The sequence below is a fragment of the Mizuhopecten yessoensis genome, unplaced genomic scaffold, assembly GCF_002113885.1.
Source record: "Mizuhopecten yessoensis strain PY_sf001 unplaced genomic scaffold, ASM211388v2 scaffold11033, whole genome shotgun sequence".
Taxonomy (NCBI): Eukaryota; Metazoa; Mollusca; class Bivalvia; order Pectinida; family Pectinidae; genus Mizuhopecten; species Mizuhopecten yessoensis.
In genome coordinates, this window is record NW_018408845.1 from 22,121 (window position 1) to 41,351 (window position 19,231).

The window sequence follows — 19,231 nt, forward strand, 5'->3', positions numbered from 1 at the left end:
GAAGTTTGTTTCTTTATTTGTACAAAGTGTTGTTACAGTCAAACACAGTTTAATGCCATAAGTTTAATCGAAGAAATTATGACCGAGCGTAAGCTGCTCTAAGAGAACGATGTTTTACCGTAGCACTGCGTCTAATATGTATCAAATAATTAAAGAATATATGATAGACTTGTGAATCTTAAGAAACTTCGAGGTAGGAGATATTTTTATGTAGGATTTTCGTTGTTCGGACCGATATTTCACTTCGGGATATCCGAGTTTTTCGAGTTTTCAGAGTTCGAATTACCAGAGTTTTTATTACTAAGATTAAGAAGAGTTTTGGCCGGGACTGATGAAATACTTCGAGTTAAACGGGGTCTTCGAGTTATACGAGTTTGAGATAACGAGGTTCGACCTGTATTTTACAGAATTAGGTGTCGTGGTTTTGGAACATTAGATCATGATCATCTTCCCCCTTTTGGAAATATCAAACATACCTCGGATTATAAGATAAAAAAAAAGCCTGTACATCTTGTTTATATACAAATTGTACCGTAATGTAAACACCTAAAGACAAAATTCATATTCATCGGGTCGAGACCGTCATCTGCAAGAGGCAATAAAATCCATGTTGTGAAATCACATTCGCAATGCATTGCAGGTAAACAAAACGTATGTTTGATTGCCGTACAACAGAACCACCAAGTTTTACCCTTCACTTCAGTATTCCATCTTTGCGTATTGCAGAGTTATCTTCTCTTGTGAGCAGGTATTGATTGTAACGTCATTTGTTTTTGAGAGTAACGTCATCATTTTTTGAGAAAACGACGCAACTTTCTCACACAAACCAATGACGTAACAACCAATACCTGCTCACGAGAGAAGATAACTATGCAATACGTAAAGACGGAATAAATACGGAACGTTACTTTTATAGTAAATTTCAACACCTGCAGCAAACAGATTACAATACCACTAGTGCATACGTCTGTCTGGATATTTCGAATAAGAAGATAAGTCGAAAACAGGCCAAACAACGCTGCATTGCATCAATGTTGGATATCTTGGGAACCTCTTTGCCAAATGTCATCATCTTAGAACAAATGATTAATGTTATATAAATGATTGTTAATATTAACGCTAAAATAAATAGATTACTTAAATCAATGATTTTGGAATGGCGAAGCCAGCGTGACCAAATGTAAAGAAGTTCCATGAACTTGGATTTTCATTAACGTCAATGCGACCTCGAATCTTTATTTTGTAAATTGTTGTCAATTAATACAATAGGCTAACAATGGTCACATAATATACACCAACTTTTCTTTTTACATTATTTGGATTTGTAGATACACCAAAAGAAATTGAAAGAAACTTTCAGAATGAGTCGACCAAAGCATATCGAAAACATAGTAACCATAACAATAAATTGTATTTTTACATTGTTGTCCGCCATTTCGAAACGTTATGTAAATAACAAACAGAACCAAACCGTTTTCGAACGTTTTCCATACTAAAAACTTCCATGATATCTATTCGGGTTGCAATGGTTCTGTTTCCAGTCTGTTACTGTCTTTTGCCCTTTCATCAGTTTTCCCGTACAGCATGACAATATGTTTTGTTAGAAGGACACCAGCAATATATAGCAGTAAGACCATTGTTCCCAGGATGAGGAAGAGATAACAGAACCATTGGTTACTGTACGTCTCCATCAGCGCGCCAAGCAGGACTGGAACAACCGCACACCCAACACTCGTGCTCACCATGAATAATGAGGCGATCCTACCAGTGACCGGTGTAATATATTCGTTAGTCCATGTCAGTGTCAGTGAAAATATCATGGCTCTAAAAAATCCTATGACTCCTGCCAACAGCCACACTCCAGCAGTAAAATTAAATACCGAACAGAGCAGGAACACACCTACACTAACCAAGGTACCGACAATATGTATGCCTAGATATACCAGCGTGTTTAAACAAGAGGCGAATAATGCCACAACGATAGCTGCTATATTGCTTCCTCCAGAAATGGCACTGATTAGAGCTCCTTCCGCGGTAGTAAACCCCAACTGGTCTACACAATACACGGCTAGGTAGGATATGAACCCCTCACCCAAAGCCATCCCTAGAAACAGAAGGCTACTACCGATCACAACAAAATAAATGATATATTTCAATGGCAAAACAATGTAACTTCCTTCATTCTCCATTTCATTGATTGTCGGAGATTCCACTTGACGCGACTCTTTCAAATTTTTACAGACATTCCTTAAGCACAGAACAAAGAATGGCAAACAAATTATTATGTTCAGACATGCAGTTACGATATATGGAATATAAAGCTGAGAGCTTTGTGTAGTTAACAAGGTGTTATTGGTGGTATTATTTTGTTGCATTTTACCAGGTAATGTCACATTGTTAAAATCGTCCATGGAAATATGTAATGTGGAGTCTAAGTCCAAGAGAAACGGCGCCGCCAAGAACGGTGAGACAAAGATGCCAGTCCCAAACATCAGCTCCAGGAAGAAGAACATCATCCGATCATCACGCCAAAGGGACAGGATTTCAGCATTACCAACTAAAACATGGATACCAAACGTCCATAAGCAAAATAATGGGAAAATAATCTCAGCAATATGCATAACATTTAAAGCGTCTAATTACACAGATTCTAGGATGGTACAGTGCTTTCATTTCGGTCAGTCAAACTTCTTCGTTCCTGGAACTTGTTCGCGGGGTCTTAATTTCTAACAATACTTTTAATAGCCAATAGTCTCTCAGCTTCATAAGAAGGAAAACACATTCGCAGGGTTAACATTAACGTTAATTGTTCAGGCTGCGAAGATATTCATCGACTAAATATAATCAGTGCACATTAAATGATGATATTGACGGACAGGGTGTGCTCAAAGTGGTTGAGCCAGTTCATCGTCATTATCTTCTTAATGTGTTTTTCAAAATCACGTTTGTGAAGACGATATGTAAGATACATCAAATTGGATTTATTTCAAATTGCAATGAACAAATGGTGTGAGGAAAACCAAACAAGAAGTTGCCATATAAACAATGCCGGATATATTTACCTGTGTCTACAATACCAGTGACGACACCTTGTCCAAAATGGACGGCTATCATCAGTACAAACACGGAACACCATGGAGTGACGCCGATTAGAATACTAAGTAAAAGTAGGCTGATTCCGTACATCATGTTTTGGTTCCCTCTGTCTGAGAGATATCCTCCGCCCAGACATCCAAATGCATAACCAACCGAGTTAAACGTAAACACTAGCGACCCCAGGTCTAAAGTCACTCCACTTATGAACAATATGTCGATTAGGGCAGGTCCATATAGTCCTCTAATCCAACCCTGTAAGGATAAGGATAAAACAATATGTCACGCATAATGTAGATAATTTATCAATAAAGGTGTTTCAATAATAAACTCATTGATTTGTAATACTTTGGCACAATCAAGATTAATATTAGTGATACTAGTGCAATATGTCACCGTTGTCTGATGAGTGATAAGCTATGCACAACCAATTTTCATTCCTCGAAATGTACTCGTATGTAAAAAAAGGTTGCATATTGTTTCACTTTCAGCATTAAACATTGAAATTTCAAAAAAAAATATGTTAAAAAAAAAAATGAGAGCAACGTAGATAATATCATCAAAAATAAATAACGAAAGTAAGGAGTGAGATTCTATGAATTTTATTCCTTTGAATATTTAAAAGAACAATATTCCACTTTATCCGAACATCAAACAAGATATACATAAAAACGACAATAAATTGGTTTCACTGACCATTCTTTACTTACGATTGAAAAGAATGCGGCATATATGCAAACTGAATAGAAAAAGTTCTTCCTTTGCACATTATCGATGTTTTGGCAGGGGCAGGCACCACGACTGGTCTGATTCTCCTCTATATCTCTTTCCTGCTCCATTACTGAGCGAACTTTGGCCCCGGTGGTAGAGTTAAATTATAAAATATTATAAAAATTGATAACAACACGATCGTACGACAGATATTATCAGCTGTAAGTATAATGCAAATTACAGATCTATCACCTTTAATATTTTTCGTAAAAATCCATACTTTTCCTAATATGATTGAAATACATATACGAAATACCGCTACGCTACGTATAGCTATGTAAAGCATAGCAGTGTTGCAGATACATGAGTTTGATTGTTAAATTTAACTTTTTACAAAAACAACTTTTACCTTATATAATTTAATTTGGGTCGAGATGCTGTGTTGTGAATTTAAAAATTAGATACAGAGTATATTTTAACTCTATTGATTGACTATCCCCATTGAGTATATTTGTACTCTTCTGAGAGACTATCCCCATAGAGTATATTTATTATCTACTGAGAGACTATCCCCATAGACTGTATTTATTATCTACTGGGAGACTATCCCCATTGAGTATATTTAGATTCTTCTTAGATACCATTCCCATAGAGTATATCTATACTCTACTGAGAGACCATCTCCACTGAGTATATTCATACTCTAGTGAGAGACCATTCCCATTAAGTATATTTAGATTCTACTTAGAGACCATCCCCATAGAGTATATCTATACTCTACTGAGAGACCATCCCCATTGATTATATTCATACTCTACTGAGAGACCATCCCCATTGAGTANTATAATCTCTCAATTAATTATCAGTGCCATACAAGCTCATGTAAAAACATAAACCAACGAACCAGTCATATGTTGTGATTTTTACTGTGGAGCTTATTTACGTATGACCGCACACTGTGATCCATTTTCCGGTTAGAATTTATTAATTGACGTGTCCTATATATATATATATGGGCCAAAAAGTCATACCAACGATAAAGTTTCATACAAAACTGGTACAAGCGTATGTTTATAGTATACGAATTATTCAAATGGGGTTTATTGTGCAAGGAAGTAACTCCAACAGTGTAAACAATATAGGATTGTCACAATTTTACGCTAGCCGAGGGGTTAATCACATTAGTTATGTATTATCCTATTACATGTATATGAGAAGCGGAATCTTATAGTGTCGATATATATAATACACGTCAATGTTTATTTGATTTTTGTTAAATGTCAAGAAAGGTCCACATAATATTTTGAATAATACATCAAATTTACGACAAAGTGCATAAGTTGACAAAAATTATAGATATTTTCACATCAAAAGTACACAAAAGAAAAGGAAGAAAACGAGAAAGAACTACACACATTATCACAATTGAAATTCAGAAAGGTTAAATTTTTAAACATAAAACTGGCTTTTGTATTTTTTAAACAATTCAAAATACTGCATTATTGTCTTCTATTCTTGATCTCGACTGCCATATAAGCATAATTCTATAACTATTTCATTTAAGTCAATGAAATGAAGTCTTAATCAATTTCACATGGAGAACCAGAGATACGGGCTGGTCTAGAGACGATATTGCCTCTTAATCAATCATTATTTTATACACTCTAGATGTATCTTAACTTTGTATGAATATTTAGTATAAGTTTACTTTAAGCATTTCTTTCAAAAATCAAACCTGTTTGCAGATGCTTGATTTCAGAGAAATGGGAAAAACTGGCTGACAGCTTAGAAATATTTTCTTTTCCTGGACCAAACATGAAATAACTGGTTATTTAGAATATGTTTAGAGAATAGATAGATTTTAGTAATATCAAGATTATTCATAGGATAATAATTTGGACTAGAAGTCTTAATGTTGTACAATAAAATCATGACGATTTCCTAGGGGATATCAAGAGTTTTGATTAAATGAATTTGATAGAATCTCATTTAGGAAACCTTGAGCGATACCATTCTTCTTTTTTTTACTCTTGTCTAAAAGTCATTCTAAATAAGATTCGAAGCATAAAGTAAATACATGTTACCATCATAAAAGGGAAGACCTATGATAATAAAAGCTGGAATGGTTCTTATAGCTTATCTTCGTCTATTCCATAATTTCAACAATATTAAAAAAATGTCAAATGAAAGAGTAAAATATTTTCATTTTCAGTGTTGAACAGGGTTCAGAGAATGTTTTTCTTCATAACAAACATGTATATCGCTAATGGTATAATGTATGATGCGTGATAAGTTCTCCAAAAATAATTATGTCTATTGCAAAACATTAAATGAGATCTGCGCTTAGAGTATACCACTGTACTTCAGATACTGGAGTACCCTAATCATTTCTGGTAGTTATTCTAAAAATATTGGTTCCAAGCTTTTAACTACAAACAAACGCTAAAAAATCGCCTTCGGCATATAATACAAATTCATACAACTATGGCCCAGCTAGATACTGGAATGTGAGTTTCGTGTTATAGATGGCTTCTGTGGAAGATTACATCCACATTACAATGGGCAAAACGATGGCAAGCGATTTATTTTTAAATAAATAAAACAAAATTGTGTCGTATTGTGACGCAATGTAATCTAGATTTGATAACTTTCTTATCCAAGAACAGTGAACGGCTATATGAATATATAAGATTGTAACAAATTTTGGAGCACATTTTGTGAAGAAAAAACCACGACAAAGGCCGAAGGCAATCGGATTTGATTGAGTTCCTGGAGGAGAAAATCTTTGTACAGCTTTGTACGGCAAGTATTCCAGCAGACTGCATGTATCCAGTAGGTCCAAACTGTGCCTCTCCTCGTGTCATTTTTAAACATGTTGAATTTCTTGAAGAAATTATCTTGTCTTGTAACAAAAACCTTGCCAAGTCCTTATATTTCACAACGTCAATCAGATACGACGTTGTGAACTTGAAATCAATGCCACTAACAGTCAACATCAGACGCATTCCTCGATCATTGTAACAGGAACAGTACACTACTAAGTTGTACGATAAGCGGAAAGGTTTCAATTCCAGTTTGTGAACATTCCCTTTCTTGATAGTAACATGCCTGCTTTGCCAAACAACGACGCTTGTATCTCGCAGTTGATTTAGTATTCAAAAGTCTGCTCCGAATATCATTTCATGACAGATGTTGACCGCTGACGGACAAACTTACAACGCGGGGTTATAAGGATGCAGGTTGATAAGATTGTGGGCAATTTTTATGGTCGACATCATAATCACATTGGAAAATGTGTGGAACCTCGTGCAATATGAATATCGATATTATGTTCATTTTGTGCCTTGTTGTTTCGTGTTCACTATCCCGGTTGTCGCGTTTAGGAAATGTTATGAGTTGGTTTTGACCTTGAATTACATTACGTCGATGGAGAAGAAGACGCTTACCCCTCTATCATTGTTGTACTTTATAATATAAATCAATATTCTCCAAATAAATGTTTCATTATGCCCAGGTTTCATCGATTTTGAGTTTGAATTACGCTTTTGTTAACACTACGGTATTCTCTTGTTGTTTTTGTGTACTTCAGAAACAGGTGCCTTCACGGAACTCTGTGGACCTTCTGTCTTTATAAGACTAGCACGACAAAGACAGTTTGAAATCATTGCTTGCTTTTGCCTATCAGATCATTCGTTTGAAAACCATCTAAATAGCAGTAATACAGAATAACAATCAGTAATATTTTTCAGAAAATACAACATGCAAATTTAGAAAAACTGCAGATATGTTATGAAAGAAATGCCACACATGTTATTATTTGATATCCCGACACGAGTTTATGTGCATGTACGCAGGCATTCATTGACATTAAATTTGTTTCGAGATTGACAAAAGTCATCACCCATGAAGTCGGACAAAGCAAGATTCAGTCCTATCTAAAACACAGTTAAATGCAAAAAAAAATGTATTGATTTTTGGGTTACCGTTACATACAACATTTACCTAAGGACCGATCTTCACTCTTTGGTATGTAACATATCCTTTTCACCAGAATCTATCATGCGTTGCAGTGTAACTTTGAAAATATGTTTGAATAGAATTGTACTACATAATAACGTAAATGTTAAAAGGGGGTATTTTTAGCCTTTCTGTGTACTCTCAAAACAACAAACTTCAAATAGAGACAGTTTTAATATATTTCAATCTTAATTTTAAATGAATGAATAGACCAAACTTACACGCTATATAAGTATTACATCACTGTACAGACAACGTTTGCTGGATACTTGCTAAAGTATAGTAATGGTAGGATGGGACAAGACGTCATTTTAATTTTAACGGGAAAGACATCTATGGATCCTGCCCTATTTGTCGATCCCTACATTAAAAAAACAAATAAGAAAGAGGAAAATATTTAATATAGAAACAGTTTAATTACAAGAGGTGGTCGTTCTGCTCCTATCTGGGCGTCCTTCCCAACCCTGTACATCTGCACATTGGATCACTTCAAATACCATTGCCACATAAATCAACACTTCAATTGCAAGAAGTAATACAAACAAGTCTAGTGCGATATTTACACTTGAATCCACTGACACCATGGCATATGTTTGACACAACGGTATTTTATCCCATACTTAAAGGAAGGTTCCGACACCGACCGTAAAGTTTGGCATGCATGCAGAATGCTTTAAGTTGTCTGCAGACACAAGGGTTTCCGTGATACTGAATACCGGAAGCGGATATAAGAAAGTAACGATATCACACATTTATAAGACTTAAAAGGTAAATTGCTCTATATTCCGTTCAACGAGGGGAAATCGATGAAACGAAACGCAGTCTTGCTTTCTCTTTTATCTAACTGATGTACTCGATCATGGTATGTTCAATATGAGACGCGGTGTTGACTGCATTTCTTATTTGTTCTGTTAAACACGTGTAGTTTTCGTGGCTGTGAAACATTACTAGACAATATCTGGTAAGGCCGCATAATAACAAAAGTCGGTAAATAACTACTTACTAAAGTCATGTATAAAATAAAGGCTATATTTTTGTGCTGACTCCAATCGAGTCGGAAAATTTCAGCGTCTATTCTTTGATTTGTATCAAGTTTAAGTATTCAAGAATTGAAATAGTAGACAGAATTCGAGGTCCAATTATACTTAAATGCGTTAAAATTTTGTGATTTTTTACAGAAAACAAAAGGAATAAAACGAATAAAAAGGAAAAATGCGAAATACATGTTATGTTAATGAAACAACAGTTCTAAGGAAATGACGTGGTGTGCATGTAGGACCGAATCGCTGTTTTGTTCTAAAGGTAGCAAAGGAATTGTGTGTGAGTGCGTTGGTGGTGGAAGGGGAGGGGGGATAACAAACAAAACACTGTAATTAATAAAACAGAGTCGACTAATGATTCAACATGGATTACGGGGGCGACTCAACTTCGAACAGGAAGTTCACGTATTGCTTCACTGCTTTTTCTTAATTGCTCAAGAATATTCAAATACATATGTTGAAACATGGCGAGGTTGTTAGGTTCTTTGTATGAAATGTTCTTATAAACCTGAGATTTCTAAGAATGTCCATGTGAAAAATACATTAAGTTAACGTTTCACCAGTGAAGTAATGACGTGCTGATGTATAGAAGGTTATAAAAACTCAAAGTTTGCCATTTTTAGCTTATTTGCTGAAATAACTAGCTTCAAAGAGGGTCCATACTTTTTAATGCCAGTGCGTGGAAAGTTGTGCATTTTGGCTAAATTTCAGAAAGGTTTACAGAAACCTAACGACACCACGCATTTAGTTATCATTTAAACAGTCCTGATAATAACAATACTAATAAGTTCAATCTTTTCATATATTCAAACGTATTTTAATGAAATATTATCGAACTCCAAGTGTGAAAAAGCAAAAGGGGGAAAGAAAAAGTTGATGGTGGTCTATTTCAAGATAAACACATGTTCTCTTGACTGTCTCTTGTCTAAATTTATCAAATTTACATGGGATTTTCTATTAGTGTTTTTTATCCATGTTTTGAATATGTTTATAGAAAATGCTTTGAAACAAAGAAGAAAGTTTGTCCTTTTTGTTTTTAACTTTTCTTCATATTTTTGAGGACAAGTGTAGATATAGAAAGGTGGCTTGCTTAAACTCTAAAGGTATGTCGAGAACCCTATTTGAAATGTACACCGAACATGCTATAGAAAAATTGCATTAGTTTCCAAAAGTATGACCCCACCTTAACACAGTTCAGTGACATACCCCGTGATTGGACCTCGGCACTCATCCGTATAAATTATTCTCATAGGTCAGATCTCTCAAGAGACAATGCTAAAATTGTCTATCCCATGAAGTTTGTTTGCAGATGCTGACATTAGGCAGTGTATGAATGCCTTAAACAGAGAATTTCCCTCTACTGTCTTGACGTGCAAGAAATTTTAAAACAACATATCACCTGAATGAAATGTCTTTCAATAAAATACCATTTAAGACTTATTCAAAATTATTTTTTTAACTAGGTGCTTTATTTTTATCGGGACAATTTTATTTACGCGCATAATTTAATTGAATCGATAAAAAGTAACGTTTGCGCTTTAGAGATAGCAGAAAATAATCCAATGATGGATTTTAACCAATCACTTCGTGGCGGCAATGTATAGTGGTTTCTTTACGTGGTGTTCTATGCATATGGAATAAGAATAACATTCCAACACTATCGCGCTTAATAAAAATTCACGAGAATGGTCGATAAAACCTACATCAAAATGAAATAAAAGCTACATCTTCACATTTTTTCTCAAAAAAGGAATAATGGGGACTTTGTTTGGAGGACTGCGTACTCTCGCTAGACGACCCGAAACATTTCCATTTGTGTGCTTATAATGGGAAGCAAAACGCTCGACAGCATATACACATTAAACCTAGTTTTGTATTAAAGTACAAAGGGAAGTTAAGCATCAAAACTTACTATATACTTCAAGCATCACCATTTAAGAGAAACTGAGCAAAACAATTTAATATTTCTCGCGTAACCAAGGTTTTGGGGGTTAGTCGATGGTGTCTTCCAAAACACCTCTAGTTTAATTTATACACGATGTATTAGCCACTGTTGTTAGAGACATCGGTCACAGATGTCAATAAAGTGTTAACTAGTACCAGGGATTGTAATAAACCCCGTTACAGATGTCAATAAAGTGTTAACTAGTACCAGAGATTGTAATAAACCCCGTTACATCACCTCACGGAGTGCCCCGGCTTTGAAGCAACATGTCTGACATAATTACATACACGTGCTGATGTTCCTGCATTAACGTATTTAACGAGGAACAAACACCAGGTCGGAACTATGGCGGACGGATTTGTGTGTGATAACGATACTCTGTCAGTATGGTTACTGTCCCACAATAGTTAATCACTTAAGTTACTACATTTTAATCATTATATGAAGGATTGGGTTTTCTTAAAATGTTAAAATCGAGCAAAAACTGACTTGCACTGTCGTGAATTTTGACGATTTAGTGGTTCAGGCAGGTAGCTGTTCCTTACTTGCTTAAGTATCATTTGTTCATTGTTTATTATACGGTACCGCGCGAGGAATGCCAAATGTTTGTGAGTTACTTAAGAGTAATTAAGGTAAGATGTTTAACAGGTGAGAAGACCTATACGTGTGTAATAGTCCGTGAAATATATTATGCATTCTGAATGCTCTAGACAAGGAACCAAGAACAGCCTAAGGTAGTGTTAGACCAGTAACAGCACACATTCTGGAGTCAAAAAGTAAGAACAATAACAACGATTACACTTTCTGGAACCAAACTTAAAGAACATGTTTGCAGCTAATGAGTAGGTTACGTAAGTATTATTGACAAGGACTCCACGCAGACTTTAAATATCAACAGCAATATTTAACAGAGACGTTATAGTTTAATCCACGTTAATAAAAACCTACAGACTACGTTGTCTGCAAGAAGTCTCCGCCAAACATGCATACACTGAAAGAAAGAACCCAACTGAAGTGTATATATTAGTTACTTCAGTGTCCCCGTAACAAAGAATACAATAGGCCAAAGTTTTGTTTCTCCAATGTTACCTACAATGTGAGTACATTAGATCATTGTTGATCACGTTCCTATGGAGGGCCTAGTAAGTTGTAAGAACTATAAAATGTTTGATTGATTGAATGAATGAATTAAATCAAGCATAGTTTCTTCAATGTTCTCTGTACATAAAATACAGAACTTATTTTTCTAATTCTCTGTGTCAATATTAGTAGGCTTTTGCGATACATCTAGTTGAATTCTCACTAGCTGTTATACATATCTGACTCTTATGAAGCGTAATCTCATGTACACTGTACACGTGTTATTCGTGAATCGGTTAGACTCATTATACATACAAGTATAATCAGTCAAGTGTAGATAATTTGAAGAGATGCTTTTGATTATGTCCTCTTTCTTGTGCCTGACATTCTCCTGAACACAGATACAACAATGTATCTGGTACGTGGGTAAACGAAAGGCATTCCGTTCATCAGTAGATCACTGAAAATTAGACAGCTAACATATACGTATAGCGCAACACCACATCAACAAATACTGTAAACATAAGCTGAGCATGGTGTGTATGATGACGCCTTTGGTGACAAGAACGCTTCGCCAAGGACTGAGATAATGCTTCATAACAAAAAGACACCTACTCATTATGACGATTCTCAAAAGAACGATATTATGTTAATGCCATTCTACCTGGTAGCAACTAAATGGTCTGGTAAAACCATGAATACCATGGGAGTCCTCGTATCCTGTCTACAAACGTATTAAGGTACATTACTGTTCAGCGCTATTAGGTAAAGTAATTTCAGACACATTATGTTTTGGTTCTATTTTCGTAACAAAGCATGCAGTCTTAGGAAGTATACTTGCACTCGATAATAAAATATAATGTTTACTTTTTGGTTTAACTTTAAACATATTTTATAGTCCAAATAGGTACAAAGGATTCGGCACAAGTTATAGCAACTTATGAAGCCATCTCCTATCAGCCAAATATTTCATATATATATACAAGTGATGACATAGACAGATAATTTCAATTTCAACAATAGAAAGAAGTCAATTAGATGTAAATTGTAATAGACAAATTGATAAAGTTTAGTTTAAGTTCAAAGTCTCCCGCTGGATTTTATGTAGGAGTGCACATGTTAAAATACAAAACAGTTTACACCGAACGCCATGTTTTCATTGTCAAAAAGATACAAATTTAAACTAATTTGCATATTTAATTTAATAAATGTTTGAAGCATTAAGTTACTGCACGAGCGTTTGAATAAGTTTGGCACTCAGAAAAGAAATGATAAGGATTTTCCCTTGTATGAACACTGTATAAGACACATTGTAATGCATACCTCCCAGCCACTCGTATAGATACGATGGGAATATTAATACATCGCCTACGTATACACTCACTATATCTTAACTTCGACCAGATTAAAAGTTACACTGTAAACGCGTCAGATTTATCAAACCGAAAGTAGGTTATTTATTTAAGAAACATCGTAGTAAGAGCGAAGCTCTTTAATGGTAACACATAGCATGCGTACGTAAACAGAGTTGCTTCCTCTGTCTACACTTTGCCTTTAAAAAAATCCGGAAAATCTTGGAACTGATGTCCGTTGCATTTATCTCTTTGTCGGTGTTTTATGACTTTTTTACTTTTCTTCTTGCCACAGGCACAAAAGGTAAAAATGCAGATATTTTCTGAAGATCCTTTTTGTCATCAACCAGGCTCTGTTAATTTTTCTACTGTGAGATATCTTCAAAAAGAGCCGACATTAAACCAAACATCGTCTAAAATTCCATCAGCTTTTGATTTCCTTTTGTTGAGAATATCAACGAATTAATTACCATTTTTGAAAGTCTGGTTATAGTCTTTACATAATTTATATATGCATCACCACCACTCATCAAAGAAACAATGGATAATGCATTTATGTCGAAATCAACAATAATTTTTGAAAACAACCATCCCGAATTCAGAGCACCTTTTTAGCAACGTATTACGTTTTCACAACACACGCCGATTTATAACTAGTTACAGACAGAAACTGTTTACTTTTATTTGGCATATCCTTACCTGTCAAACCTCGATGACAGAAACAAAATATGAAATTCAATCCGGTGTTTCAGGATGGAAAAGGAATTGAGACTGCATATCGATATATAACGACAATCTCAACATTACATCGAAATATTACAATGTTTCTTTTTTTTAAGTTACATCTCAATACATTTACTGGGACTTATCGTTAAAAATATAATATGCACTTGTTTTCTAAAGCAACTGCCAAACATTTTTCGCAACTTATCTTGATAATTCGTTTTGTGCCCTGACGGAAACATGGAGAGGATTTAATTCTTAATGAAAAAGGAAGCCAGAGTATCCGGAGAAAACATGCGTTGTTGGGCAGGTGACCGGGATTGAATCCGGTCATCTTGGTGAATACGAGCGCGCTATCCACTGCGCCACCCGACCCATCATATACGTTACACACAAGAACAAATATCTACTTTAGCTTTGACTGGAAGAAAACGGCGTCATTACTGCAAAGATTATACTGTTAATACATTTTTTCTAATCATCTATGATACAAAAAGTCTCCATATGGGAGACCGGGGCAAGTTCGGCCACCCCTGATATTTTTGTTTTTAGCTTATATTTATAACTTTGAGGCTCTTAGCAGTTTAGTTGACTGGGCTTTCACACGAAAAAAATGGCGAGGCAAACTCTTATGTACTAAGAATTACTAAGCAGGAGAAAATAACTTTTGAGAGGGTATAGAAAGAAAATCATGATCTCGCTTCTGGTTATGCGAACTTTCTGTAAACGAAATTCCCATAATTGTAATGTCGGTCTTAAGTCTCATTAGAGCCCATGTTTTATTGTTATTCCTCGATTATCCGACTTAAAAAAAGTTTATTTTATCTCATTCTGAAAGCTACGCTCTTTTTAGGCTTTGCCATTTCATATTACATGTTATTATCTGCTTTTGAACATTCGATATCAAAGTAATTCCCTTGTAGAAAATGAACAGCAGATATTGCCTCTGAAAGACATGTACAATAGTTTAGTAGATTGCAGGTGTTAGTACTGCGTTAAAGCGGAACGGCTCGATAAGTTCGTTCCGTTTCCAGTCCGTTCCGTTTCCGGTTCCCTCAGAACTCTTCAAATAGAGGTAAAAAGTACAACGTGCCGTTTTATGCTGAAAGGAGGAGCCCGCGTTACTTTATGAAAACTGTTCTCGTTTATTCATTTGCAAAGGCGGATCCAGAGGGTTATTTTGGGCTTCAAGACCCCCACCCTGAGAGTTTTCTTTAAATATCATTTTTTCACTATTTTCCTCAATTTTTCCTTACATGGAACCCCCACCCCTGGAAATTTGGAAACTCCACAGATAGGTTTCTTGTTAGTTTATTTTCGTAATCAGTGAGCTTTGAGACACAGATTTTTTGAGTCCGGTACTTTAGGACACTTTAGGACACGTCCACATTTCGAGAACCGGCTAGGCTATATTTCACCAGCACACTGAAAATTAATTCCTGTAGGAACTCTATAACCGTGCATCATTACTGTTCACAGCACTGTTTGTTACCCTAACTGGCTACACTTCCTGAAGAACATAGGAAAAAGGTGCTAGTAAAGTTCAGATAGAACAGTAAATACAGAAAAACCAGTTCATTCTGTTTGTGTGGGGAATACCTGCATGGTTGCACTGTAATGAAATCGGTACCAGGGGGTAATTGAATAGGATTGGTACCATTACAATTTGTTTAGCGAAGCAGTGCCAATAAGAAAACTGTTTATTGTAAGAATATTTTTTAACAATTAACAGAAGGTTGATACTTTATTCGGTAACAGAACATTGATTGCTGCCATCATCTGGCTGTTTGATGTGTTGTGATTTATATTTCCTATACACAACTTCCTACTGGATTGTAGTAAAGAAAAAAATGTTTGATACAATGTACGGGATTAACAAAACAATTTATAAAATCATTAACAGATGATTTATTGAGTATATGCATGTTGGCAAATGCAAGAGAAAAAACTTTCTTCCTTTGGTACATTGTAGATGGATGATCTACATCACAGGACTGAATTTATTTTAAAGTTAAAGTTCAAAATTTATGCAAAAATTGAAATCTTTGGATATATGTTTGCTTATTGCATCTTTTTTTTTTGTAGCTGTTGTGTTTCAAATATGCATCCAAAACAGATACAAACTCAACAAGAAATACAGAAAATGGCAGAACACAGACAACAGAGAAAACTCTTCATCAACAGAAAGTCCGGCTGTCGCCAAACACAGTCTTGCTCTGCAAGCTCGTGTAAGTTCATCAACAAATCAACAAGTATACAGATGACTTCCAAAAGTGCTGTAGAACCCTATTTATTTCTGTTGTAGTGAGAGAGACATTCTCCCTCAAAGTCAGATATTTGTTAGAAGAAAAATAACAAATATCAAATGAGTACTTACAATCATGTATGCAACTAAAAATGATTTTTATAGAAAAAATTGCTTACATACCAAAGGAAAACATATCTTCAGAAAGTCATTATATGTGTAATTCTGAGACTAGTACCACAATAGGTAACTTCTGCAAAAAGACTTGAGTACCTGGTTTTGATGTTTCAGTTGGCAGCGGAGGCAGAAAACAAAGATAACGAGGCAGAACAGACGAGGCAGTATGGAAAACGGGTCAGATACGGGGAGGTCGTACAGGTAGGTCTAGAAATTTGGTCAAGGTTTCTATAGAAAATGCGTCCCACACAGGGAGATTATCTAGATTCTTAGGGGAAAAGGTTCTGTTATAAGGAGGCTGTCCTTGTATTAGATAAAAGAGATCTAGTTCTAGAACTGAATATCAAGATAAATGTATACAGGTTTCTGATTTGGAAAATATGCTTTGCTTGATGACAGATAATGAATAACATGTTTATAAATGCAGGTGAAATAAATTAGCATCAAGGTTGAGACAAATCTGAATACTGAACAATAATCTGACGATGAATAATATTAATGTTCATCATAGTTCTGGGAACCTAACATATTGAGAAATTCTTGGTTGTACTTAACAAACTTTTCTGATAGATCTTTATCGACAAAAAAAGATGTTTGACAATGAATTTCTATGTTCATTTCCTTTAAATGTATCTACAGTGCACAAAAGTAACATTTTACAGGATATGCAATCTTAAGAATTTTAAATTGAAAGTTTAATTCCATCATAAACATTATTTGTACAGATTTACATGAATATTGGTTTGTTCCATAACATCTTTGGAGTATACAAGTTTACAAAAGATTATATTTAGTGATACATTTCTGCTTTCTGAAAAAGTATACCCAAGATTTTGGGCTATAGTCATATTTCATGGAAATTAGCCTAGGAAAAGTTCCTTTGAAATTGACGTGTACATGTGCCTGGCTTCTTCAATTACAAGTAGAGAATGCCGTGATGTATATGTACTACTATAAATGTTACATCTAATTTCCAATTTACATTACCGCATCTAAAGTCTAAATGTAGCTGTATTGATCATATACACAATCAAAAATCAGATCCAAGCATTACTTTTCAAAGAACACAAACCATTTCTAACATCAGTGGACCTCAGATCTGTGTAGAAATGCTTTGAGTTTGTATAGCGCAAGGCAAATTGTGTCTGGTTTATACGGACATGTCTGATGATGTTGGCATCCCTGGGTCAGTGGTATGGTGTTATTAATTGCCGGACATAATGCAAAATTAGGAAATATAGTAGCTATAGGCTAACAATTCGGTGAGAACAGTAAGGCTAACTATACATGCGGGAACAGTGAGGGTTAGGGTATGGGAGAGCGACCAAACCATATGTTAGACAGAGGGGTGATCAATGATGGATAAAGAAAAAGTGAAAGTACAGACTTGATGTGCATTTACACCACAATTACACATGTTATTGTTTGTAGATTCCAACTCTGTCCTGACCATTTCCCAACTCTCCTAACACCACCCTCATGTTTATACACACAGACAGTAACAAAAAGTTAGCACACTCATCCACGCATGAAATTTGCAGCACGTCGTATGCCAACAATTTTATAACAAGAGGGCTTAGTATTTAGTCTTGGCAGAAAAGTACATTTGGGGTAGGCAACCATTGTTATGTGCTAACACCTGATGCAGGTAGAAGGTCAAAGCACAAGACAACATTCTGTTATCATAGCCAAGATAATTATCATCCTATCTGCAAAGTATTGTCCCACCTGCTAAGAATTCTTAATTTTGTTGTCATACCTATATACTGGTGCTGTACTCCACTAGTGCCTCCCTATAGAGCTCTATGATACAATACAGCTGAACCTCCTTCTGTCGGACTCAAAGTCTATGAACAGGAGGTAAACAGTATAATGTATGGAAATTAGAGAAACTGTCTTTTGATTAATATCATTTTGTAATGAAATGTAAAACACATCCTGAAATATTTAAGCTGTGTTTGGTTGAATAATAAGATAGAAATATATTGAATTCATTTCCACTACATGAGATATGAACTACAGCCATTGAGCTTGTTTTTAAGATAAATACTAGAAATATAGCGAGGGGCAGATCAGAGGGAGTATTATCCATCCCCACTACTTTTACATACATTAATGTACATACTTTAGTTTTGTCTGGACAAACGTGTGTGTCCTTAATTTAATTGGCATGTATTTTACAGTTGCCTACATGTTTACAGCTAAAGTATATACAAGTATGTACCTATTTTCAGCCTTTAGTGATCACCAAATTAAAGATATGAATGGACCTATTCTTCCTGCATTTACAGCTGAAGACATACAGTACCTGTTATCCCTGTAGCTACACTGTCTTACCTGCTAACCTATTTTTTGAGATTACAGCTGAAAACATACAGTACCCATTGTCCATTATTAACACTGTATTAACACTTTCTTTCTTTCTGTGATTACAGCTGAAGCATATATTCACAGGGAAGTTTGTGCACATGAGCACCACACAGACCAGTCAAAAGGATAAAAACAATATGAAGGTAGGGTCCTCTCAAATGTATCATCACATACATATGTGAAATGACATTGTCATGTATGAGTCCAACTGTCCACTAATACAAAACAAAAGCAAAAAATTAAAACAAAATCACAAGGAGTCCTGCTCTTTTTAATGAGGATGTTAAGTGCAGATCCTACACCAGTCCATTTGCTATGATTCAGTCTTTGTGTATAACTGAAGTGTTTCCTATGACAACCCCACAAATCAGAATGTTTTTAATTTAGATTTGATAATTAAGTCAAATGTATAATGTGTGTGAAAAGAAAACCCAACATATTTGTGGTGTTGAAAGTATATTCAAACTAATGGAAAATC

At 35.1% G+C, this 19,231-nt stretch overlaps 2 protein-coding genes across 2 annotated transcripts in view; one reads left to right on the plus strand and one right to left on the minus strand.

Moving 5' to 3' along the window:
• Positions 1–1,304: 1,304 nt before the first annotated feature.
• Positions 1,305–3,948, minus strand: LOC110464798 (sodium-dependent glucose transporter 1A-like). Its single transcript, XM_021520229.1, has 3 exons — positions 3,804–3,948; positions 3,063–3,348; positions 1,305–2,557 (listed from the first exon to the last, which is right to left on the minus strand). Exons 1-3 carry the CDS (start codon positions 3,930–3,932, stop codon positions 1,512–1,514), a joined length of 1,461 nt encoding a protein of 486 aa, XP_021375904.1. The 5' UTR covers positions 3,933–3,948; the 3' UTR covers positions 1,305–1,511.
• An 11,630-nt stretch (positions 3,949–15,578) lies between these two features.
• Positions 15,579–19,231, plus strand: part of LOC110464789 (inositol 1,4,5-trisphosphate receptor type 1-like) — a 133,172-nt gene continuing 129,519 nt past the window's right edge. Inside the window, exons 1-4 of the mRNA XM_021520214.1 lie at positions 15,579–15,597; positions 16,047–16,189; positions 16,498–16,584; positions 18,819–18,896. Of these exons, the coding sequence (XP_021375889.1) occupies positions 15,579–15,597; positions 16,047–16,189; positions 16,498–16,584; positions 18,819–18,896 (327 nt within the window). The remainder of the gene's footprint in view (positions 15,598–16,046; positions 16,190–16,497; positions 16,585–18,818; positions 18,897–19,231) is intronic.